This window comes from Garra rufa, chromosome 3 (genome assembly GCF_049309525.1).
Source record: "Garra rufa chromosome 3, GarRuf1.0, whole genome shotgun sequence".
Lineage (NCBI taxonomy): Eukaryota > Metazoa > Chordata > Actinopteri > Cypriniformes > Cyprinidae > Garra > Garra rufa.
In genome coordinates, this window is record NC_133363.1 from 56275788 (window position 1) to 56294756 (window position 18969).

The 18969-nt window shown below is 37.6% G+C and overlaps 1 protein-coding gene across 1 annotated transcript in view; it reads left to right on the top strand.

Moving 5' to 3' along the window:
• Positions 1 to 18969, top strand: part of LOC141331670 (NT-3 growth factor receptor-like) — a 178817-nt gene that overhangs the window by 31751 nt on the left and 128097 nt on the right. The window contains exon 3 of the mRNA XM_073836708.1: positions 1028 to 1099. Coding sequence (XP_073692809.1) covers positions 1028 to 1099 — 72 coding nt within the window. The remainder of the gene's footprint in view (positions 1 to 1027; positions 1100 to 18969) is intronic.

The window sequence follows — 18969 nt, forward strand, 5'->3', positions numbered from 1 at the left end:
CCATCCTTTTAACCTTGAAAAGATCTTGAGGTATTCAAAATACAAATGGCCTAAGCAACATTTCAAGTGCAAGGTTTAATTTTTTTTTTTTAATTCAGCCAAACTTTGCCAAATTTTTCTAGTTCAAACTTTGGTAAGGACCACCGACCTGCTCATAGGGAGTTCACTAGCGCATACAGAAGCATCATTGCAGCAGCGCCAGAATAAAATATCTGCCTACACTCGTAATCCCACCCCCACAAGTTCACGTGTGTCACGTGAAGGACCATCATGAAGGTTTCGTAATAAGGCCCCTTGCATTTGTTTTCAGGCTTTTAAAAGCTGAATGGTTAAGAGGAGAAATGGTATAAAGATGGTCAGCATCCTCCTTACATCTTCCCACACAACAGAGACAGATAATTGTATTCCTTGAAATAGTTATAGCTATAGAGCCATCATCATAATAAAACTAATTCTGTACTGATTACTGTTCACCGGATAAGGGTGTTGTGAGTGTAATCACTTTTTGCATTAAATTCCTGTAATGAAAAGGATGCAGTCATTACCAATTAATGCCACCGAGACTGTGCACGAAGTCTTTAGGATGCACAATTCATTCCAGCTGCCGCTGCGGCTCAGTGCTGTGAAATTGGGGACCCTGATGATACCATTATTCTAATGACACTCTCTGAAGAGATGGGAAAGATGGTGAACTGAGATTGCTTCTGCAGTTTATCATCATAAACGGTGTATATCAAGCCGCAAGGCTCTAATGAACTGTTGGCTTCCTCAGGTTTGAATGATCGACTTGCAGTGCCAGGTGCAAATGACCAACAACAGGGCCCTCAGTCAAAATTACAGGGTGAACCGTGCTGTGTGGAGGCTGAAATAAATGTTGGTGGTCTCACCTTGGGAAATTCATCTGCCCTTATCATTGCTGGATTGATGCTGGTCATTTGTGGCCAGCCATGACACCTGTCATTCACTGATTTCTGTGATCACTGTGCATTTTTCATATGGTAGTTTTTTTCTCTCTTTTTTTTCTCAGGACGATAATAAACTGCAGTTTACGGACAATCCAGGCACGTGCATTTGCCCAGAACCCTCACCTCCGCTACATGTGAGTAAAATGTCTTTTAAATGTGTGTTTTCTCTGAATTAATTATTCTTGTTCACTTCCATGCACTTGTAAACAGTGTTAGGCAATTTACATTTAGTGCACACTGGGGCTCAGATCTATTATTTGTAACAGTAGCTGGTGTAATGATACAGTGAACTGAAAGAGTCAAAAAAAAAAAAAAAATCCCAGCTTCTAGTCTTCTAACATTTTTTGATCAATAAAGTTAGTGTGATCAGAAATCAACTTGATTTGATTTTACTCAATGTTTTTCTGGATCAACATCCCAGAAATGGCATACCTATCAATCAATTATAGAATAGCTAGCTATAAAATAAGTGGGTAATTCTGGCTAGACACACTTTAAAAAATAGGAAAGGTATAAGAAAATAAAATTTTAGTCTTTTTACTTAAAAATTAACGTTTAATTCAACGTTTTACTTGCCATTTCTTCGTAATTAATTGCACATTTACTAGCAATTCCTAAGTGAAAATTATGATAACAATTTACTTAAAGCCATTATATACAGGTCCTTTTCAAAAAATTAGCATATTGTGATAAAGTTCATTATTTTCTGTAATGTACTGATAAACATTAGACTCTTGCTGGTAAATCAATCAATCAGTCTGGTTTATCTGAGATTCATCTGCTTTCCGAGTGCAAGTGACTGCAGCTGTAAACTGCAGTGACTCTCAGCCTTTGTCGCGTTTAATACGTCATCATCTGTGTCGTCATCATCGCCTTCGCCGGTCTGGAAGTTTTTCACGGTGACAGCGGAGGACGATGCTACTGCTATTTGCAACACATGTTTAGCAAGGATTCTGAGAGGAGGTAAAAAGCCGTTAAGTTTTAACAATCTTATATCTCACTTCAGAGGTCGTCATCGCGGTGAATCTGTTTTAGAGGCCGTTCACATGTTGCGCCTAAAAACGCGTGGAAAACGCTGAAGCGCCACCTTCTCTTTCTTTCCAAACCCAAAGTCTTTGCCAAACCGCTCTGTAGTTTGAGCTCCAGTGGCGTCTGCCGTTGCTAAGCAGCCATGACATGCGCTCTCCATAAAGACGCGGTAGTTTCAGCAAAGAATAAATAGATTTTCAGCATTAAAAATCGCTTGCAGTAGCTCTGTTATCAAATTTATTTAAAAATGTTTATTCCTGTACAGCTATGATAAGCTGTTTCTCCACCTTGCCAGTGCTTTCAGTGTTATTAAGGGAAAGGATGAAGCTGATTGGTTGGTTCATGTCTCATGACTTGCGTTGCGCTTGCGGCATTCTGAAGAGTTGGGATGTTTTTATCTCGATTCTGATGTTTTATTTATTTATGACCAACACCAGCAGCTGACATGGCACCCCAGACCATCACTGACTGTGGGTACTTGACACTGGACTTCAGGCATTTTGGCATTTCCCTCTCCCCAGTCTTCCTCCAGACTCTGGCCCCTTGATTTCCGAATGACATGCAAAATTTGCTTTCATCCGAAAAAAGTACTTTGGACCACTGTGTTTTATCAAGGGCAGGGTCAATGCAGCTAGCTATCAGGAGATTTTGGAGCACTTCATGCTTCCATCTGCTGAAAAGCTTTATGGAGATGAAGATTTAATTTTTCAGCACGACCTGGCACCTGCTCACAGTGCCAAAACCACTGGTAAATGGTTTACTGACCATGGTATTACTGTGCTCAATTGGCCTGCCAACTCTCCTGACCTGAACCCCATAGAGAATCTGTGGGATACTGTGAAGAGAAAGTTAAGAGACGCAAGACCCAACACTCTGGATGAGCTTAAGGCCGCTATCGAAGCATCCTGGGCCTCCATAACACCTCAGCAGTGCCACAGGCTGATTGCCTCCAAGCCACGCCGCATTGAAGCAGTCATTTCTGCAAAAGGATTCCCGACCAAGTATTGAGTGCATAACTGAACATAATTATTTGAAGGTTAACTTTTTTTGTATTAAAAACACTTTTCTTTTATTGGTCGGACGAAATATGCAAATTTTTTGAGATAGGAATTTTGGGTTTTCATGAGCTGTATGCCAAAATCATCAATATTAAAACAATAAAAGGCTAGAACTACTTTCAAATGTGTGTAATGAATCTAAAATATATGAAAGTCTAATGTTTATCAGTACATTACAGAAAATAATGAACTTAATCACAATATGCTATTTTTTTGAAAAGGACCTGTATAATGCATTATAAAAGTGGTTTTAATGAATTAATTATGTCTTGTATGTCACCTTATAATGCATTATATTAACTCATGAATAATTGTATACTTAATTGTAATGCTTACCTATTAATTGTTACAACTTTAGAAAATATAATGAATTAAATACATCACAATCAAACAAAGAAAAATATTTTAATGGATTTTCATTTTTTATAAAAAAAAATAAGATATAGAGTTTTTTTCAGGACACGTCATCAATCGGCAATATTGGTGGCACTGAACGTAAACAGTTTCACTGAACCAAACGGAACTTGCAAATTTAGCTGATTATTGCTGCTGAAAATGGTCAATTATTGTCATGTTTTGGCTGTACTAATGGGTCAGACCGGGAAAAACATTTAGAGTACTATAGACTGCCAAAAGTTACAACAAATCAAGGCGAAGGGTTCAAGAAACTGTCTGAGGAACAAAAGGCGTTTGTGGTTGGCCAAACTGAACCAGGGCAAGAATCTTGACAACATTTGTATTTGTTCTTATCATTTCCAGTCAGGTAGGTGAAATATTAGGCTAATATCTTAATTAATACTGCTCGTACGTATCTTTACCACCTGCTAACTTTAGTTTGTCAAAATATTGTGCCCTTTCCTGCTTACTAAGTCCTTCTCTATATGATTTAGCAGCTTCCACATGTTTTTTCTGTGGTTTAGACAGGATAAATTAGCAGAACAACATATTCAGTAGTACATTAACCATGCAATCCATGCTGTTGTTTACATCTGAGTATCTCCAATATGGCCACGCATCTGGGTAACTGAACAAACCGTGATGTAAGTGCAATACCTATATAATGTACACCATAAAGCCACAAAGGATTTAAGTATGGTGTTACCAAAATTGTTTCTACAACTTTTTTTTTTTCAGTGTAGAAAAAACAATCAATGTTGATCCAGGAACATGTGTCCTACTGTAAATCAGTTAATACTGCAATTAATCTGAAGTAGGTTAAAGTAGGTTAAAGGAAAACAAGCTGGCCAGGAACTTGATTCTATCTATCGGTTGTTGATTGAATAGCAGATTGCTCAAATGTGGAGCTTGCAGTCAATTGTAAGAAAAGAGTGAGGATTAAGCAGACTAAATAATTGGAGAAGTGCAAAATACATCACCAGAGAAATCCATTGTTTCACTGGAAAATCGAGTAATGACATTTTAATTAAAAATTACGAGGTCAAAAATTAAACATGCATGGATGAACTGTTATTAACGCCAACTTTAAATCATTTTCTTCTGATCATTTTGTACTTCTGAAATGCAGGCGCCCTTTGGAAGGTATACCTCTTTTGAAAACCATAGCTTTTACTTTTCATGTTGGTTAACCTTTCTTTGAACCGTTGCACAACTAATGGATAGACGTTCTTTTTACCATAGCTAGGAGAAATCATCGTGATACTCTCATTACTACATTTTTTACCTTTCATGCCAGTAAGCAAAATGTCTACCTGTGACCTTTGATGTCTGTCAGAGTCTCACAACCAGAGCAATGCATGATTTTCTAGAGTATGCGATAATGGTCTCAGTTAAAGGCAAGTGAACAGGCTAAGCACTTCATGAATGGGCTAAAAAGTAAAAGATCCTGTGTTCACTCGAGGCACAGACAGAGCAGATGGACATGCTAATTGCGGGCTCATTAAGAAATACGGTCAGGAACTTCAGTGACAAAGATGATGACTGCTTATGTCTTATTCAATTGTGGCTCTCAGAAGATTAAAGTGGCCACTTTCGAAGCTGTAATGGCCGATGGAAATAAATCATATTCAGTAACAGGCAGAATTTTCAAAAGACAAAACATATTGATTAAGATATGTGGAGTAAGTTAAGTACATTGCAACTACTGAGAGTATCTTACACCTCCTTGACTCTAATAACTCTAAAAATTGAGTTTTTCTTAATAACAGAACATACAGTGTTAAGTGGATAAATGAATCCCTCTCACTCTTTCTCAGCAATGTCTGAAGAATACAATAGTAGTAAGTCTAAAGAAGTAATAATAATAGTCTATAATAAGTCTTATGTTTCCATGAATGTTAAAAGTTCTTCTTGGAACCATCAACGCCAGTAAAGAAGCTTTATTTTTAGGAGTATATAATAAAAAAACGACAATGTGTATTTTTTGCATAACAAAAATTAAAGGAATAGTTCACTTTCAGAACAAAAATATACAGATAATGTACTCACTCCCTTGTCATCCAAGATGTTCATGTTTTTCTTTCTTCAGTCGTAAAGAAATTACGTTTTTTGAGGAAAACCTTTTTAGGATTTCTCTACATATAATACAGTTCTATGGTTCCCCTGAGTTTGAATGTCCAAAATACAGTTTAAATGCAGCTTCAAAGGGCTCTAGCCAAGGAAAAAGGGTCTTATCTAGCGAAGCGATCGGTTATTTTCTAAAAACATTTACAATTTATATACTTTTTAATCTCTACACAGAGTACACACAGAGCTAGACAAGATGAGCATTTAAGGTTAAAAAGTATATAAATTGTAAATTATTTTAGAAAATAACCAATCGTTTTGCTAGATAAGACCCTGAGGCTTTGATCGTTTAGAGCCATTTGAAGCTGCATTTTGGAAGTCCAAACTCGGGGGCACCAGAAGTCCATTATATGGAGAGAAATCCTGAAATGTTTTCCTCAAACAACATAATTTCCTTACGACTGAAGAAAGAAAGACATGAACATCTTGGATGACAAGGGGGTGAGTATATTATCTGTAAATTTTTGTTCTGAAAGTGAACTACTCCTTTAAGCGTATTTTAGTTTCTTTCTTCTATATTTAGTTTCTTCTTTTATTAAGAGATTATTTTCAAGCAGTTAGCAATTCTTTAATTTTTGTATGTTGATTTCAAGGTAAAATATTACCTGCATATGTTTTTTTGAGATTCACCCAATAACAAGTATATATAAGTAGTTTATTTCCAATTTCTGGCATGCATTTTGTGTTTGACTGATAGCACGCTCCTTAATCTCAGGCATATTTCCATCACAATGAATTCCCCAGCTCCCAAAGAAACCCGCTTGTTAATTCCCCACACTGACTTGAATGAACCTTTCTGTTTTTATGCGTCCTAAATGTCCTGTGTTTTAAATGACGGAGCGCAGACTGGGTGGCCAGACGTTGTGTCTCCACAGCCCACATATCAACAGGAGCCTAATAAATTTGAAGGACCCATTGTAGGGAAGGAGGAAAGGTCATATCCTCTTGGGAGGGCGGAAAGTCTCTCCCTCATTAAGTCTTTCTCCTCTACGTGTTTCTCCTTTCCTAAAATGTCACTTTCTTCACTGAACCCCCTCCTCTGACATCTCATTCAATTAGGGCTAAATATTATGTGTTCATTTGAACATGACTCAGATCGACACAAGACTATTTCTGACAAAATGACTTCACTTAGAGGCTGAGTGATCTTATGTGTGAAACAGAGCTAGACATATTGTAATGTTATGCTTTTTGTTGGTCAGATTTTTCCTATTTCATCCATTTATATGTTAAGTACACATCCAGATTTGTGATACAATAGTATGGCTATATTTTTCCCACAAGACAGGGAAATGTGAATATTGTTATTTTAAGTTGTTTTTTGGTTATTAATGCATAAAATATTATTTAAATAAGTGCTTGTTGATGCTTCATTCATGTGGAAATGCAAACTGAATTTAGAAAGCTGTATTGCATATATTCAGTGAATCTGTAATGATTTATTCTTAGTTTCTCAGTTTTAAGTTTCTTTCACCTTAGCTATAAACATGCATTTTAATCATTTTAAAGTTTGGATTTAATACGTTGGGTAGACATAGCTTTCACTGAACTAATTATCATGCATTGCACATACTGTCATGTAAAGCACTCTGGAGCCAATAACACAAACGCCAAGTAAATAAAGTTATAAAAAGAAAAACAGTTACTGTAAAGGCATTTAATAGGACAGCTAGATGCATTAGCTGCCTTTGAAAGATGATTAGCCTACATATTCTAAATATAACATACATTATGGAATATTAAAAACTCAAAGTGGGTTGGGTTGCAAGGACAGCAAAGAAAACCAAAGATACCCCAAGCTCAATCCCATTACTAGATTCTGATCCTGATGAAGTTGTACAAGAGTCAAAAAGGCGCATTACACATTAGTTTACATAGATGGACATTACAGTATCTGCCTGAGAAGGATGGTGTGTCATTTTTATCATTTTTTTTTCCACAATGTAATAGCTATTTATAGTTAGGGGTGGGCTATATGACCTCAACATGATACATTTTACCTGAAACAAACTCATTTTTCTAATACAGTAGGTTTATTTAGCATGTATACATTTATTTAACATATTTTGTTGTTTGATTAACATTAATGAGATAGACAGGTATTTAATTAGGCTGCTGTCCCTTTAAGACCGAATGAATGCAATATACTGATACATATCAGTTTTTCCCACCTGTTTATGATCATTTAAGCCATAACAGACACTGTATTTATGTGAGATACTCCAAACGATTGTTAATTTGACAACAGTGTGTGTATTTGACAATTTAGGCGCAAGGAGAACTGATCGCACAGTAACTGTCTGAGAGAACACTTCTGGTGTCCTTCAATGTGATTTCGCTTACTGAAAGTTAGTCGATAACGAATTGTGATTGGATGGTAATTTTGTTCTAAGACGAGCTTAATTACCTTTAATTAGGCTGTTTACACATGACAGAACTCTACTCCTACTCGCTCTGATCACCCAGTTATAAAGAATTTTTGAAATATGGGACAAAACATGATTTTTTCAAAAGTCGGGACACTAAAAATAGAGCCAAAATAGGGGACTGTCCTGGGAAAAACGTGATGTCTGGTCACCCTATTTATGGTAGGCTGAAGAAAATTAATGTAATATAATAAACGTATCATATTGTAATCTGTTTTATTATAGGATTAGTTCACTCCAGAAGTAAAATTTTCTGATAATTTACTCACCCCTATGTCATCCAAAATGTTCATGTCTTTCTTTCTTTAGTCGAAAAGAAATTTAGGTTTTTGAAGAAAACATTCCAGGATTTTTCTCCATATAGTGTACTTGAATGGAAATAAACAGGGTTGAAGGTCCAAACTGCAGTTTTAATGTAGCTTCAAAGGGCTCTACACAAGCCCAGATGAGGAATAAGGGGCTTTATGCTTTTTGTTGGTCAGATTTTTCATATTTCATCACACTGTCTATTTATATGTGAAGTACACATCCAGATTTGTAATACACTGGCATGGCTATATTTTTCCCATAAGGCATTGTAGCAAACAGTTTTTGTGAATATTGCTATTTTAGGTTGTTTTTAGGTTATTAATGCATAAAATATTATTTAAATAATGCTTGTTGATGCTTCATTCATGTGGAAATGCAAACCGAAAAAAAAAAATTTTGTATACTTTACACGTCGGAAAAGTCACATGTGACATAGGTGGAAGTACCGACCCAGTATTTACAAAGCGAATGGTCAAAAAAAAACTAACATCCTTTACAAAAAGGATGAGATTCTAAAGTTGGAGGAGAAAATGAGATGACCTATCCTACCTTTTTGAACCGAAGTACACACACGAAGAACTAACCCCTGGTGACCTTTTCAATGTGATTACATAATGCGTGAAGTTGTAAACTAGTGCAAGACAGGTATTTGTGGATAAAAAAGTATATAAAGTTTTTAATTTTTTTTTTAAATGACCGTTTGTTTCACTAGATAAGACCCTTATTCCTCGACTGGGATAGTGTAGAGCCCTTTGAAGCTGCACTGAAACTGCAATTTGGACCTTAAACTCATTGATCCCCATCCCCAAGTCCACTATATGGAGAAAACTCCTGGAATGTTTTCTTCAAAAACCTTAATTTCTCTCTGACTGAAGAAAGAATCTAAAAGACATGGGGGTGACCTTTAAGCTTTATATATTCAGATGTGTGACTATAAATAAAACGACCTTAAAATCAGCCCTTCCAAGTATTTTTAGTATAAAACCTCTGAGATCCCTCACTGATCTTAAGAGCTTTTGCCCAGTGAAGCCTGATTTCTTTTTGTGGTCTTACTGATTTGTTGTTTCTTCTAGGAGATCACTTTACTCCATCCCGACACTTAGGTAGACTCACCAGAGAATGACATAACTGCTTTTTTTGGCCCTAAATGTTTTAGTCAGACTAGTCAGAGTCCATTTGGCAGATGCAGCATGTATTGTTCAACGGAAACAACGGTGGCGGTAAAATGGTCTATTCTTATTGCATCTATTTACAGTTAGTGTCCATGCACGTTATAGTGTATTTCTCAAATGCGAGCTGCTATTGTCTCAAACACCGAAGCCGTAAATGGTATAAAGTGCTATCATGGAGGGCTTTCTTTCAAATTTATGGACACTTAGGGCTCAATCATTAGTAAGCGGTAATGGCCGTGAACATTGTTTGTTTCCAGCGATTGGCGCACCACCTGACTCCCAAAAGCCACGTATTGCATGCCGATCGGATTGGAACTGGCTGATTTTGCAGCTCTTGCCATTTCTGTGCAAAATGTGCGTCAGATGGCCGGTGAACAGACTGTAAGCTACCCACAGATTTGGATGTAGCTAAGTAGGAAGATTTAAGAGGCTGTGAAATCTTTCCAAACATCCCCGTAAGATATGCAGAACACACAGCATTTAGCCTTTGCGGGTGATAAGCTAATAGCTGTGGTTGGATACAGAGCACAAATTCAGAGCGGTCTGTCCACAAACGTGATACTCTGCTTGGATTAATTGCTGCTTGTGCTAAAGGTTGAATGTTACACCCTTTTGTTTGTTACACTGTGTTTACAAAGGCTTGGGAAGCACTCAGTCATTCTTTGTGGTTTTAAAACATTAAAGGTGTTAAACAGTATTATACATTTTTAAAATTAATATTAAAAAAAAAAAAACTCATTTTTAAATATTTACATTTACTTTCACATCTTTAAAGATAAAAAAATAAAAATATTAAAATCATTAACGTCATAGTTTTTCTTTTCATCTTGTATTTAATACTGAGCCTTTTTAAGGAAAAAAAGAAAATGTGTCAAGAGTTGTCTGACTTCATTTTTGTTAAACGTCCCATCTGGGTTTCATTCCATGAATAAATTATCCGTTAAGAAGTACTTCATCATTTACTGATAAACGGCAGCATGTCTTGGGATCTAGTGCATCTTAGGTGGAGCTTCTTCATGAAAGAAAAATTGAATGTTCCACTGTGACTTTATAGAACAGTTTTCAAGTATTGAATCATTAATCTGAGAATACATTTATACTATATTTTTTGCTGATGTCTTCAGCTTGCTTGCTTGCTTGTCCTACATAGTGGTTGGCACCAGACACCAGCTAAAAAGGTGTATTCTGCCATGTTTTGCATCTGTGTTAATTTTGTTAGCACCACAAATTTTCTTTTGGTTTGTTTTTAATCATTGTGAATAGATCATCTGGGTTTTGTGTAGCTTCTTCATTAAACTACCCTTAAAGGGATAGTTCACCCAAAAATGAAAATTTGATGTTTATCTGCTTACCCCCAGGGCATCCAAGATGTAGGTGACTTTGTTTATTCAGTAGAACACAAACAAAGATTTTTAACTCAAACCGTTGCAGTCTGTCAGCCATATAATGGCAGTGGATTGGCACCAAATTTTTAAAAGTAAAAAAAAAAACATGCACAGACAAATCCAAATTACACCCTGAGGCTCGTGACGATACATTAATGTCCTAAGACACGAAACGATCAGTTTTTGCGAGAAACTGAACATTATTTATATAATTTTTTACCATTTATACACAGCAATGTCCAACTGTCCTGAGCATGAGCTCATCATCCAGCTCATTACATGTGTACGCGCTCTGGCGTAGTATACGCAAACGCAGGAAGCGATCTGTCGCATGCATATGACATTCATTGTTTACACAGTGCACAGAGATTGTGTGTACAGTGGCTATTCAAAATGGTAATTACTTGCGCTTATTCTGATTGTTCAAACTGATTTAAAGCTAAAATATTACGTTTGCTTGCGCGAACTCATCCGGGACAGTTGACTTTTCACCTATTTCCCCTTACGGTGTTTGCGTATACGTCAATGTATCGTCACAAGCTGCAGGGTGTAATTTGGATTTGTGTGTTGTGGCGGGAGCAGCAAACGACAGACACAGTGGGTGTGGCGTCAGGCCTCGGAGAGGCTTTTATTAAACAGAAAATGAAAGAAAAGTGTCCAAAGGGGAAATAAAAGTGTCCAAATAAACAGGGAATCTAGTGTCCTCGTGTGAAGGGGTTCCGTGAAGGAGGGGCAGTGTTCAGAAGGGAAGGGTTCAGGTAAGGGGCGGAGTCCGGCGGCCGCACACGCTCCCCGCTTGGGACCGGGGCGCTAGGGGCGGCGACATCTCCTGCGGCTTCGTCCCTTCGGCGCCTCCACGGCGATTCCAATGGGGAATCTACGGCCCGGCATCCTGGCCCATCGGCCATCACGGGTGCGGTCTTCAGCCGGCGGCTCGTCCTTCTTGGCGGCGCTGGCTTCCCTCTTCACCCCTTCCTGGACCCGCGAGGACACCAGCGTGCATGCACGGGTGAGAGACCGGTCTCCTGAGGAGAGGCGCGCTCGGCATTTAAACAGCGGCGGTGATGAGGCTTCATTCCATTCAGGTGCTCCTCATCACACACCGCCAGCCCGAGACGTTTTCGCGCCCCTCCTCTCCCATTCACACCCACTCCCGTCGGGAGCCTGGAGAAGGGCGGCGAATAAGGGACGGGGTGGTGATGATAATTAGGGGGGAGGCAGCCGACTCGTCAAAAGGTTAAAAGGTTTGGAGCCCATCCACTGCCATTATATGGCTGACAGACTGCACCGGTTTGAGTTAAAAATCTTTAGCCGCTTTTCCACTATCGGGCCGAACCGTTCTTAGAACGGTCGGGTACAGTTCCAGTTGTGTTTCCACCTGAGCCTGGTACGGCACGGAACCGGGCTGGTAAAATGCATGTGCATGACGTCGCCACGCTGTTGCCTGGCTACCAGTTTCTCTATGGCTAAGCGGATGCGCAGTAAGCAGATACGGTAAATATAAATATAAATGGCTGAGACACTTTGGTCTGTGGATGAAACATTTGCTCTAATATTGATATTTGGACAGAAAGAAAAATTCAACAACAGCTGGAGGGTGCAAAGAGAAACGAAAAGTTTTTAAAATTATAGCGCAGTGTCTTGCAGAGAAGGGCATTAAGAAAAGTTCAAAACAGTGCCAGGAAAAAATAAAAAACTCAAAATACATATCGCGTCCAAAAGGACAATAACAGTAGAAGCGGGGCTGTCTACTCTTGCGTTACCAAGGCAACGATTTGACACATTTGTATTTACATTCCAAAGAGTTCCGTTATCTGCACCACAGTGGAAAATCAAACCGTATCTGTGCTGACTGGCCCGGATCGGCACGGAACAGAACGGTTAAGCATTGAGAACGGTTCGGCCCGATAGTGGAAAAGCGGCTTTTGTTTGTGTTCTACTGAAGAAACAAAATCACCTACATCTTGGATGCCCTGGGGGTAAGCAGATAAACCAAATTTTTATTTTTGGGTGAACTATCCTTTTAAAGGAATAGTAAAAAGTATTCATCTTTAGGCCAATTTTGGTTTTGGAGAATAAATATAATTTTATAATCTGCAGCAGTGAATGAGTGCCGTCAGAATGAGAGTCCAAATAGCTGATAGAAACATCATAATAATCCACAAGTAATCCACACAGCTCCAGTCCATCAATAAATTAATTACTTGTGAAGTGAAAAGCTGTGTGTTTCTAAGAAACAAATCCATCATTAAATGGTTACTCCACCCCAAAATGAAAATTTTGTCATTAATCACTTCCCCTATGTTGTTTCAAACCTGTAAAAACTTGTCCCATTGACTGCCAAGTACACTGTAAAAAGTTTTCACCAGTTTCAACTTAAAAACCTAAGTTTAGCAGCTGCCTTAAGATTGTAAATTAAATCAACTTAAGTCATTTAAACTCACAAGTTATATCAACTAATTTGTATTGTAGTAAGTTAAAATGACTTGTAGTTTTAAGCTGATTTAACTTAAAAACTTAAGGCAGCTGCTAAACTTAAGTTTTTAAGTTGAATCTGGTGAAAACTTTTTACAGTGTAATTAACAATGTCAAGGCCCAGAAAAGTATGAAAGACATTGTAAATATAGTCCATCTGCCATCAGTAGTTCAATTTGAATTTTATTAAGCGACGAGAACACTTTTTGGGCTCAAAGAAAACAAAATATTGACTTTATTCAACTATTTCATACTTTTCTGGGCCTTGACATTGTTAATTACTTGGCAGTCAATAGGACAGTCACAAGTCTCCCGGTTTTCATCCAAAATATCTTAAATTGTGCTCAGAAGATGAATGAAGCTTTTATGGGTTTGGAACAACACGGACAAGTAATTAATGACAATTTTCATTTTGGGGTGGAGTAACCCTTTAAGACATTTTAAACATCAAACCGTTTCTTCCAGCTAAAATACAAGTCCTTTACCCATAAAATAGCTTTCTCCAGTGAAAGACACCTTATCTGAATTAGGAGAGTGGAACAGAGGATGTACTTTTTCACTGGAGGAAGCATTATATTGGATAATGGACTTGTATTTTAGCTGAAAGAAAGGGTTTAAAATTTAAAACATGTAATGATCGATTTGTTTATTACAAACACACAGCTTTTCACTTCACAAGACTTCACAAAACTGATGGACTGGAGTGGTGTGAGATACTTGTGGATTATTGTGATGCTTTTATCAGCTGTTTGGCTGCTCATTCTGACGGCACCCATTCACTGCAGAGGATCCATTGGCAAGCAAGTGATGAAATGCTAAATTTCTCTAAATCTTGGATGGCTTGAGGGCGAGTACATTTTCAGCAAATTTTTATTTAATTTACAATGAATATTATTATATTATATTATATTATATTTTTCCTATCACAAGAGTATAGTTCTCATTTACCGGGATGTAGCTCTCATGCTGGAATCTGTCAGTAGAAGCCAAAGATGATCTATAGTGAGTCACTATAATTGCAATATGGCAGATATATGACACACAAGTCAAATGTATTGTTGTCTCTGCAGGCTTAAACTAATATAATTTTTTCCCCTAAGATTTCTGTCTTTTAAATAAGATTAGGGCTTATTGATCCAGCCCAGCTCACGTGCTTTGCTCAGTCAGCAGGTTGTATTTTGACAGACAGTTACGGGCTCTGAGCCTGACACCATGTGTACACAGGTAAAGACAGCCTCTCCAAGCTGCTGTCACTCATTCCAGTCCAAAGCGTTTTATCACAGCCGCGAGCTCAAGCTCATCACTGTCGACTCAAACTCCGGGGGATTGTGGGAAGATGTCTTCCATTCACACCCTATCCACTCACTGCTGGGGTCATCTTGTTTTAGCCCGCTTTCTCAACAACAGCTGATAGTTGAGTCTGCAGCAAGAACAGGATGTGTTTCATCTCAGATGATGAAAAAAGGAAGTTTGTTGGTGTGCTAAACATTGTTCAGTCTCAGTTGGGCAGCCTGTTTAACATAATTGCAGAAAAATGCGAACGAAAACTGAACTCGCAGTGACATTTATTCAAGATGTTGTTTCTGAGATGTTTCAGGCAGTGAGCTAAGTTGTTTACATGACTGGTTCAGTGCTGCAAATTTGCACATATAATTACATTTTTATTTCCATTTTAGTTTTTTTCCCGCAGTAACTTGGCGTATAAGAAACAATCACGCTTTTATCGAATTACAGGCTGCGGATGCATTCGTCTTCATTCTTTCTGAATCATTTCACTTTTCTGAACATGTAAGCTAAAATTTAAGAAATAAATGATAAAGTTAAGTCTAAAATGGATATTTAAATATAAATGTGAAGATGAAGCAATGTGCAGGAACCGTTATGACATGCAGACTAACTGGTTAAAGATTTAGATTTAAAAGTAATTGTAATGAATTAATAAAAAAAGAGTGAATTTGCACTTATAGCATGGCTGAGTTAAATCTAAAAGTACTAGATATTTATTTACAGCATGCAGTACTGTACAAGCGCAGGTTTCATGCACAATATAATGCTCACGCTGGGCATGTATCTGTTCATCTGACTGATCTAATTTAAACCCACAGAGGCCTAACAGGCCAGAGCTCTCCTGTCAGGTTCGGCCTCCAGACAGTAGGACACTGGCATTGTCAAGTCTCACAGTTTTTACCATGTCGGTCAGCTTGGCAGAGATGCTGCCAATAACTAAAACAGGAAACTATGTGGGCAGTGTGATTTCATTTCATATCCCACCACTATTCATTCCATCCTTTATAGTCCACAGCTGACTTCTAGATTTTTTTTTGGTGCCAGACAGCAAGTCAAGAGAAGCTGTGCTTTACAGTGATTTTTACGTCCTCTTTTCCCCAGACATATTCTGGTCAGGATAAATTGCCTAAAATGTCCAGGCTTTGGCTTTGTTTTCCTATTGACATGCTTTCTACAGTCCTACATTATATGTATGTATATTTGCATTGCTTTGACCATTCTCTGTAAACTCCTTCTTGCATGCCACGATTGGGCAATGCCTGCAAATGCCTGCACTAATTAACAAAGCCAAAGCCAAAACCAGGACATTTTTGGCCTGGACATGTCCGGGAAAAAGAGGACATGGTCACTCTAATTTTACCATTACTATTTTACCTAATTTTACAATGATTAAGCCTTAACTGTGGTAAAATCACTTAATATTAATCATAACAATAAATTAGGGATTGGACAGACTCACTCATCTCACAATGCGATACGATTCACGATATTGCACTGCAAAAAAATGCTTTTCTTACTTAGATTTGTTGTATTGTTTCCAGCCAAAATATCTAAAAATTCTTAAAACAACATAGATTTCCTAGTCAAAATTAAGTGAGGTTTTGCTTAAAGCAAAATATCTTATTTCAAACAGAAAATAACATAATTTTTCTTACCCCATTGGCAGATTATTTTGCCAATCGTTTCAAGCAAAAACGCTCATAATTCTGACTTTTTCTAAACAAGACAATAATTTTTACTCGTCTAAAAAATCCTTCTTAATTCAAGAATTTTTTAATATTTTGTCTGGAAACAAGACAAAAAATCTAAGTAAGAAAAGCATTTTTTTTTTTTTTTGCAGTGTGATTTCACAATAAAAGGTGTCCTTTTATAGATGTCCTAATTTGTAAATTTAAATATGGTAAATAACAAAACTAAATAGAAATTTTAAAACAAACCCCAAATCAAATAAATAAATTAATAACATAAATAATGAAATCTCTTCACACAAGCAAACTAAGGCTTTACTCTTTCTATTTAAAATTAGACTCAACCACTGCATTTTAATCGCAATCCAAACAAAGATACTGCATACATGCAACATGAGGCGTTTTTAATCTAAATAAGACTGTATAATCTGTATAATAGTTAATTTTGTATAGTAATTGTATAATAGGAAGAAAGAATTCTGAAAAAAGATAATCACGATCACAAAAGCACAACTGTTTTCAACACTGAAAATAATAAAAAATGTGTTTTGATCAGCAAATTAGAATGATTTCTGAAGAATCATGTGACACTGAAGACTGGAGTAATGATGCTGAAAATTTAGCTTTGCATCACAGGAATAAATTACATTTTAAAATATATTCAAATAGAATAGTTTTGTTAAAATGGTAATAATATTTTACAAATGACAGTTTTTACTGTATTTTTAATCAAATAAGCAGCCTTGATGAACATATGAGTTTAGCGTTAAATATCTCTTTCCATATCTTTGGTTGATCCCTCTGATATAGTGTGTCCAATTACATGAGGAAAACCAAACCTCTAGCCAATCGACCGGATCAAGGCAGCCCACTGATTGAGTTTTGCAGGGGCGTGCAGCTTTGCTCCAAACACCGTAACCCTGTGCCAGTTCAACACTGCCATCTGCCCCTGTCTCTCAACTCATCAGAGCAGCTGAAGGTGGCGGGCCCAGGTGCCAGGGCACGGCGGCTACGTGGATGACAGCTTTGAGCTGCTGTGAGGTGCCGGCATTCTGCCAGGTCTGGGCACAGTGACAGTTCAGCATTCATTAGTGCCCCTCACACCTATGCCGTTCACGGGACCCTCTGGTATCTGTCCTGACAAGCTTTGCCCTTATTGGTGCATCTGAAGGTATAAAATAGGTTTAGGCTGTATTGTAGTACAGAGCGAGCTATGCTAGAAATTAGTTAAAAGTAGATACAACACAGTTTAAAATTCATGGTGAGTAAGAATTATTATTATTATTTTTTAAATAAGTCTCTTTTGCTACCAACGCTGCATTTATTTGACCAAAAATACCGTAAAAACAGTAATGTTGTGAAATATTATTACAATTTAAAATAGCTGTTTTCTATTTGAATATATTTTAAAATCTACTTTATTCCTGTGATGTGTGTGTGTGTGTATATATATATATATATATATATATATATATATATATATATGTGTGTGTATGTATATGCGAAACTATTCAAACCCCTTCATTTTGTTATGTTGTTGCCTTATGTTAAACTGCTTTAAATTACCTTTATTCACATCAATCTACACTCCATACACAATAATAGAAAGGCAGAAAAACAGGTTTAGACATCTTTGTCAACTTATTAAAAATAAAATTCCATTGCATAAGTATTCGTACCCTTATCTGGGACAGCTGACATTTAGCTCAGAAGCATTCATATTGCTTGTAGATGTTACTACATACTGAGTGGTGCTAACCTGTGGAAAATTCAACTGAATGGGAATGATTTGGAAAGGCACATGCACACGTGTCTTAATAAAAGGTCTAACGGCTGAAAATGCATTTCAGAGCAAAAACCAAGCCATGAGGTCAAATAAAAAAACTGCCTGTAGAGCTCAGAAACAGGATTGCATTACGCCACACATCTGGGGAAGAGTTCAGAAGAATTTTGCTGCATTGAAGTTTCACAGAAGCATGTCTCTGTTACCTTTGATAGAAGAAGTTTGGAACAACAAGGACTCTTCCTAGAGCTTGCCTCCTGGTCCAACTGGGCAATTGATGGAGAAGGGCCTCGGTTAGAGTGGTGACCAAGAAGCTGTTAGTCACTCTAGTTGAGTTCCATGATTATATGTGGAGATAGGAGAAACCTACAGAAGGACAAACATAACTGCAATCCTTTATGGTGGTGTGGCCAAACTCAATCCTCTCCTCAGTGAAGACAAATGAAAACACTTTGAATTTGCAAAAAAAGCACCAAAAGGACCCTCAGACTGTGAGGAATAAGATTCTCTGGTCTAATGAACCTCAATTCCAAGCATCATGTTTGGAGGAAACCAGGCACTGCTCATCGTTTGCAGAGTACCATCCCAAAAGTAAAGTATGGAGGTATCAGCCTCATGCCTTGGGGCTGTTTTTCAGCAGCAGGGATAGAGGGACTCGTCAGAGTAAAAGGAAAGCTCAACACAAAAACATATAGAGATAGCCTTAATAAAACTCCAGTCCAGAGCATTCAGAACCACAGTCTGGGCAGAAGGTTCACCTTCCAACAGGACAATGACTCTAATCACACAGCAAAAGTGGCTTGTAGACAACTCGATAAATGTCCCAGAGTGGCCCAGCAAGAGCCTGGGCTTGAACCCAATCAAATATT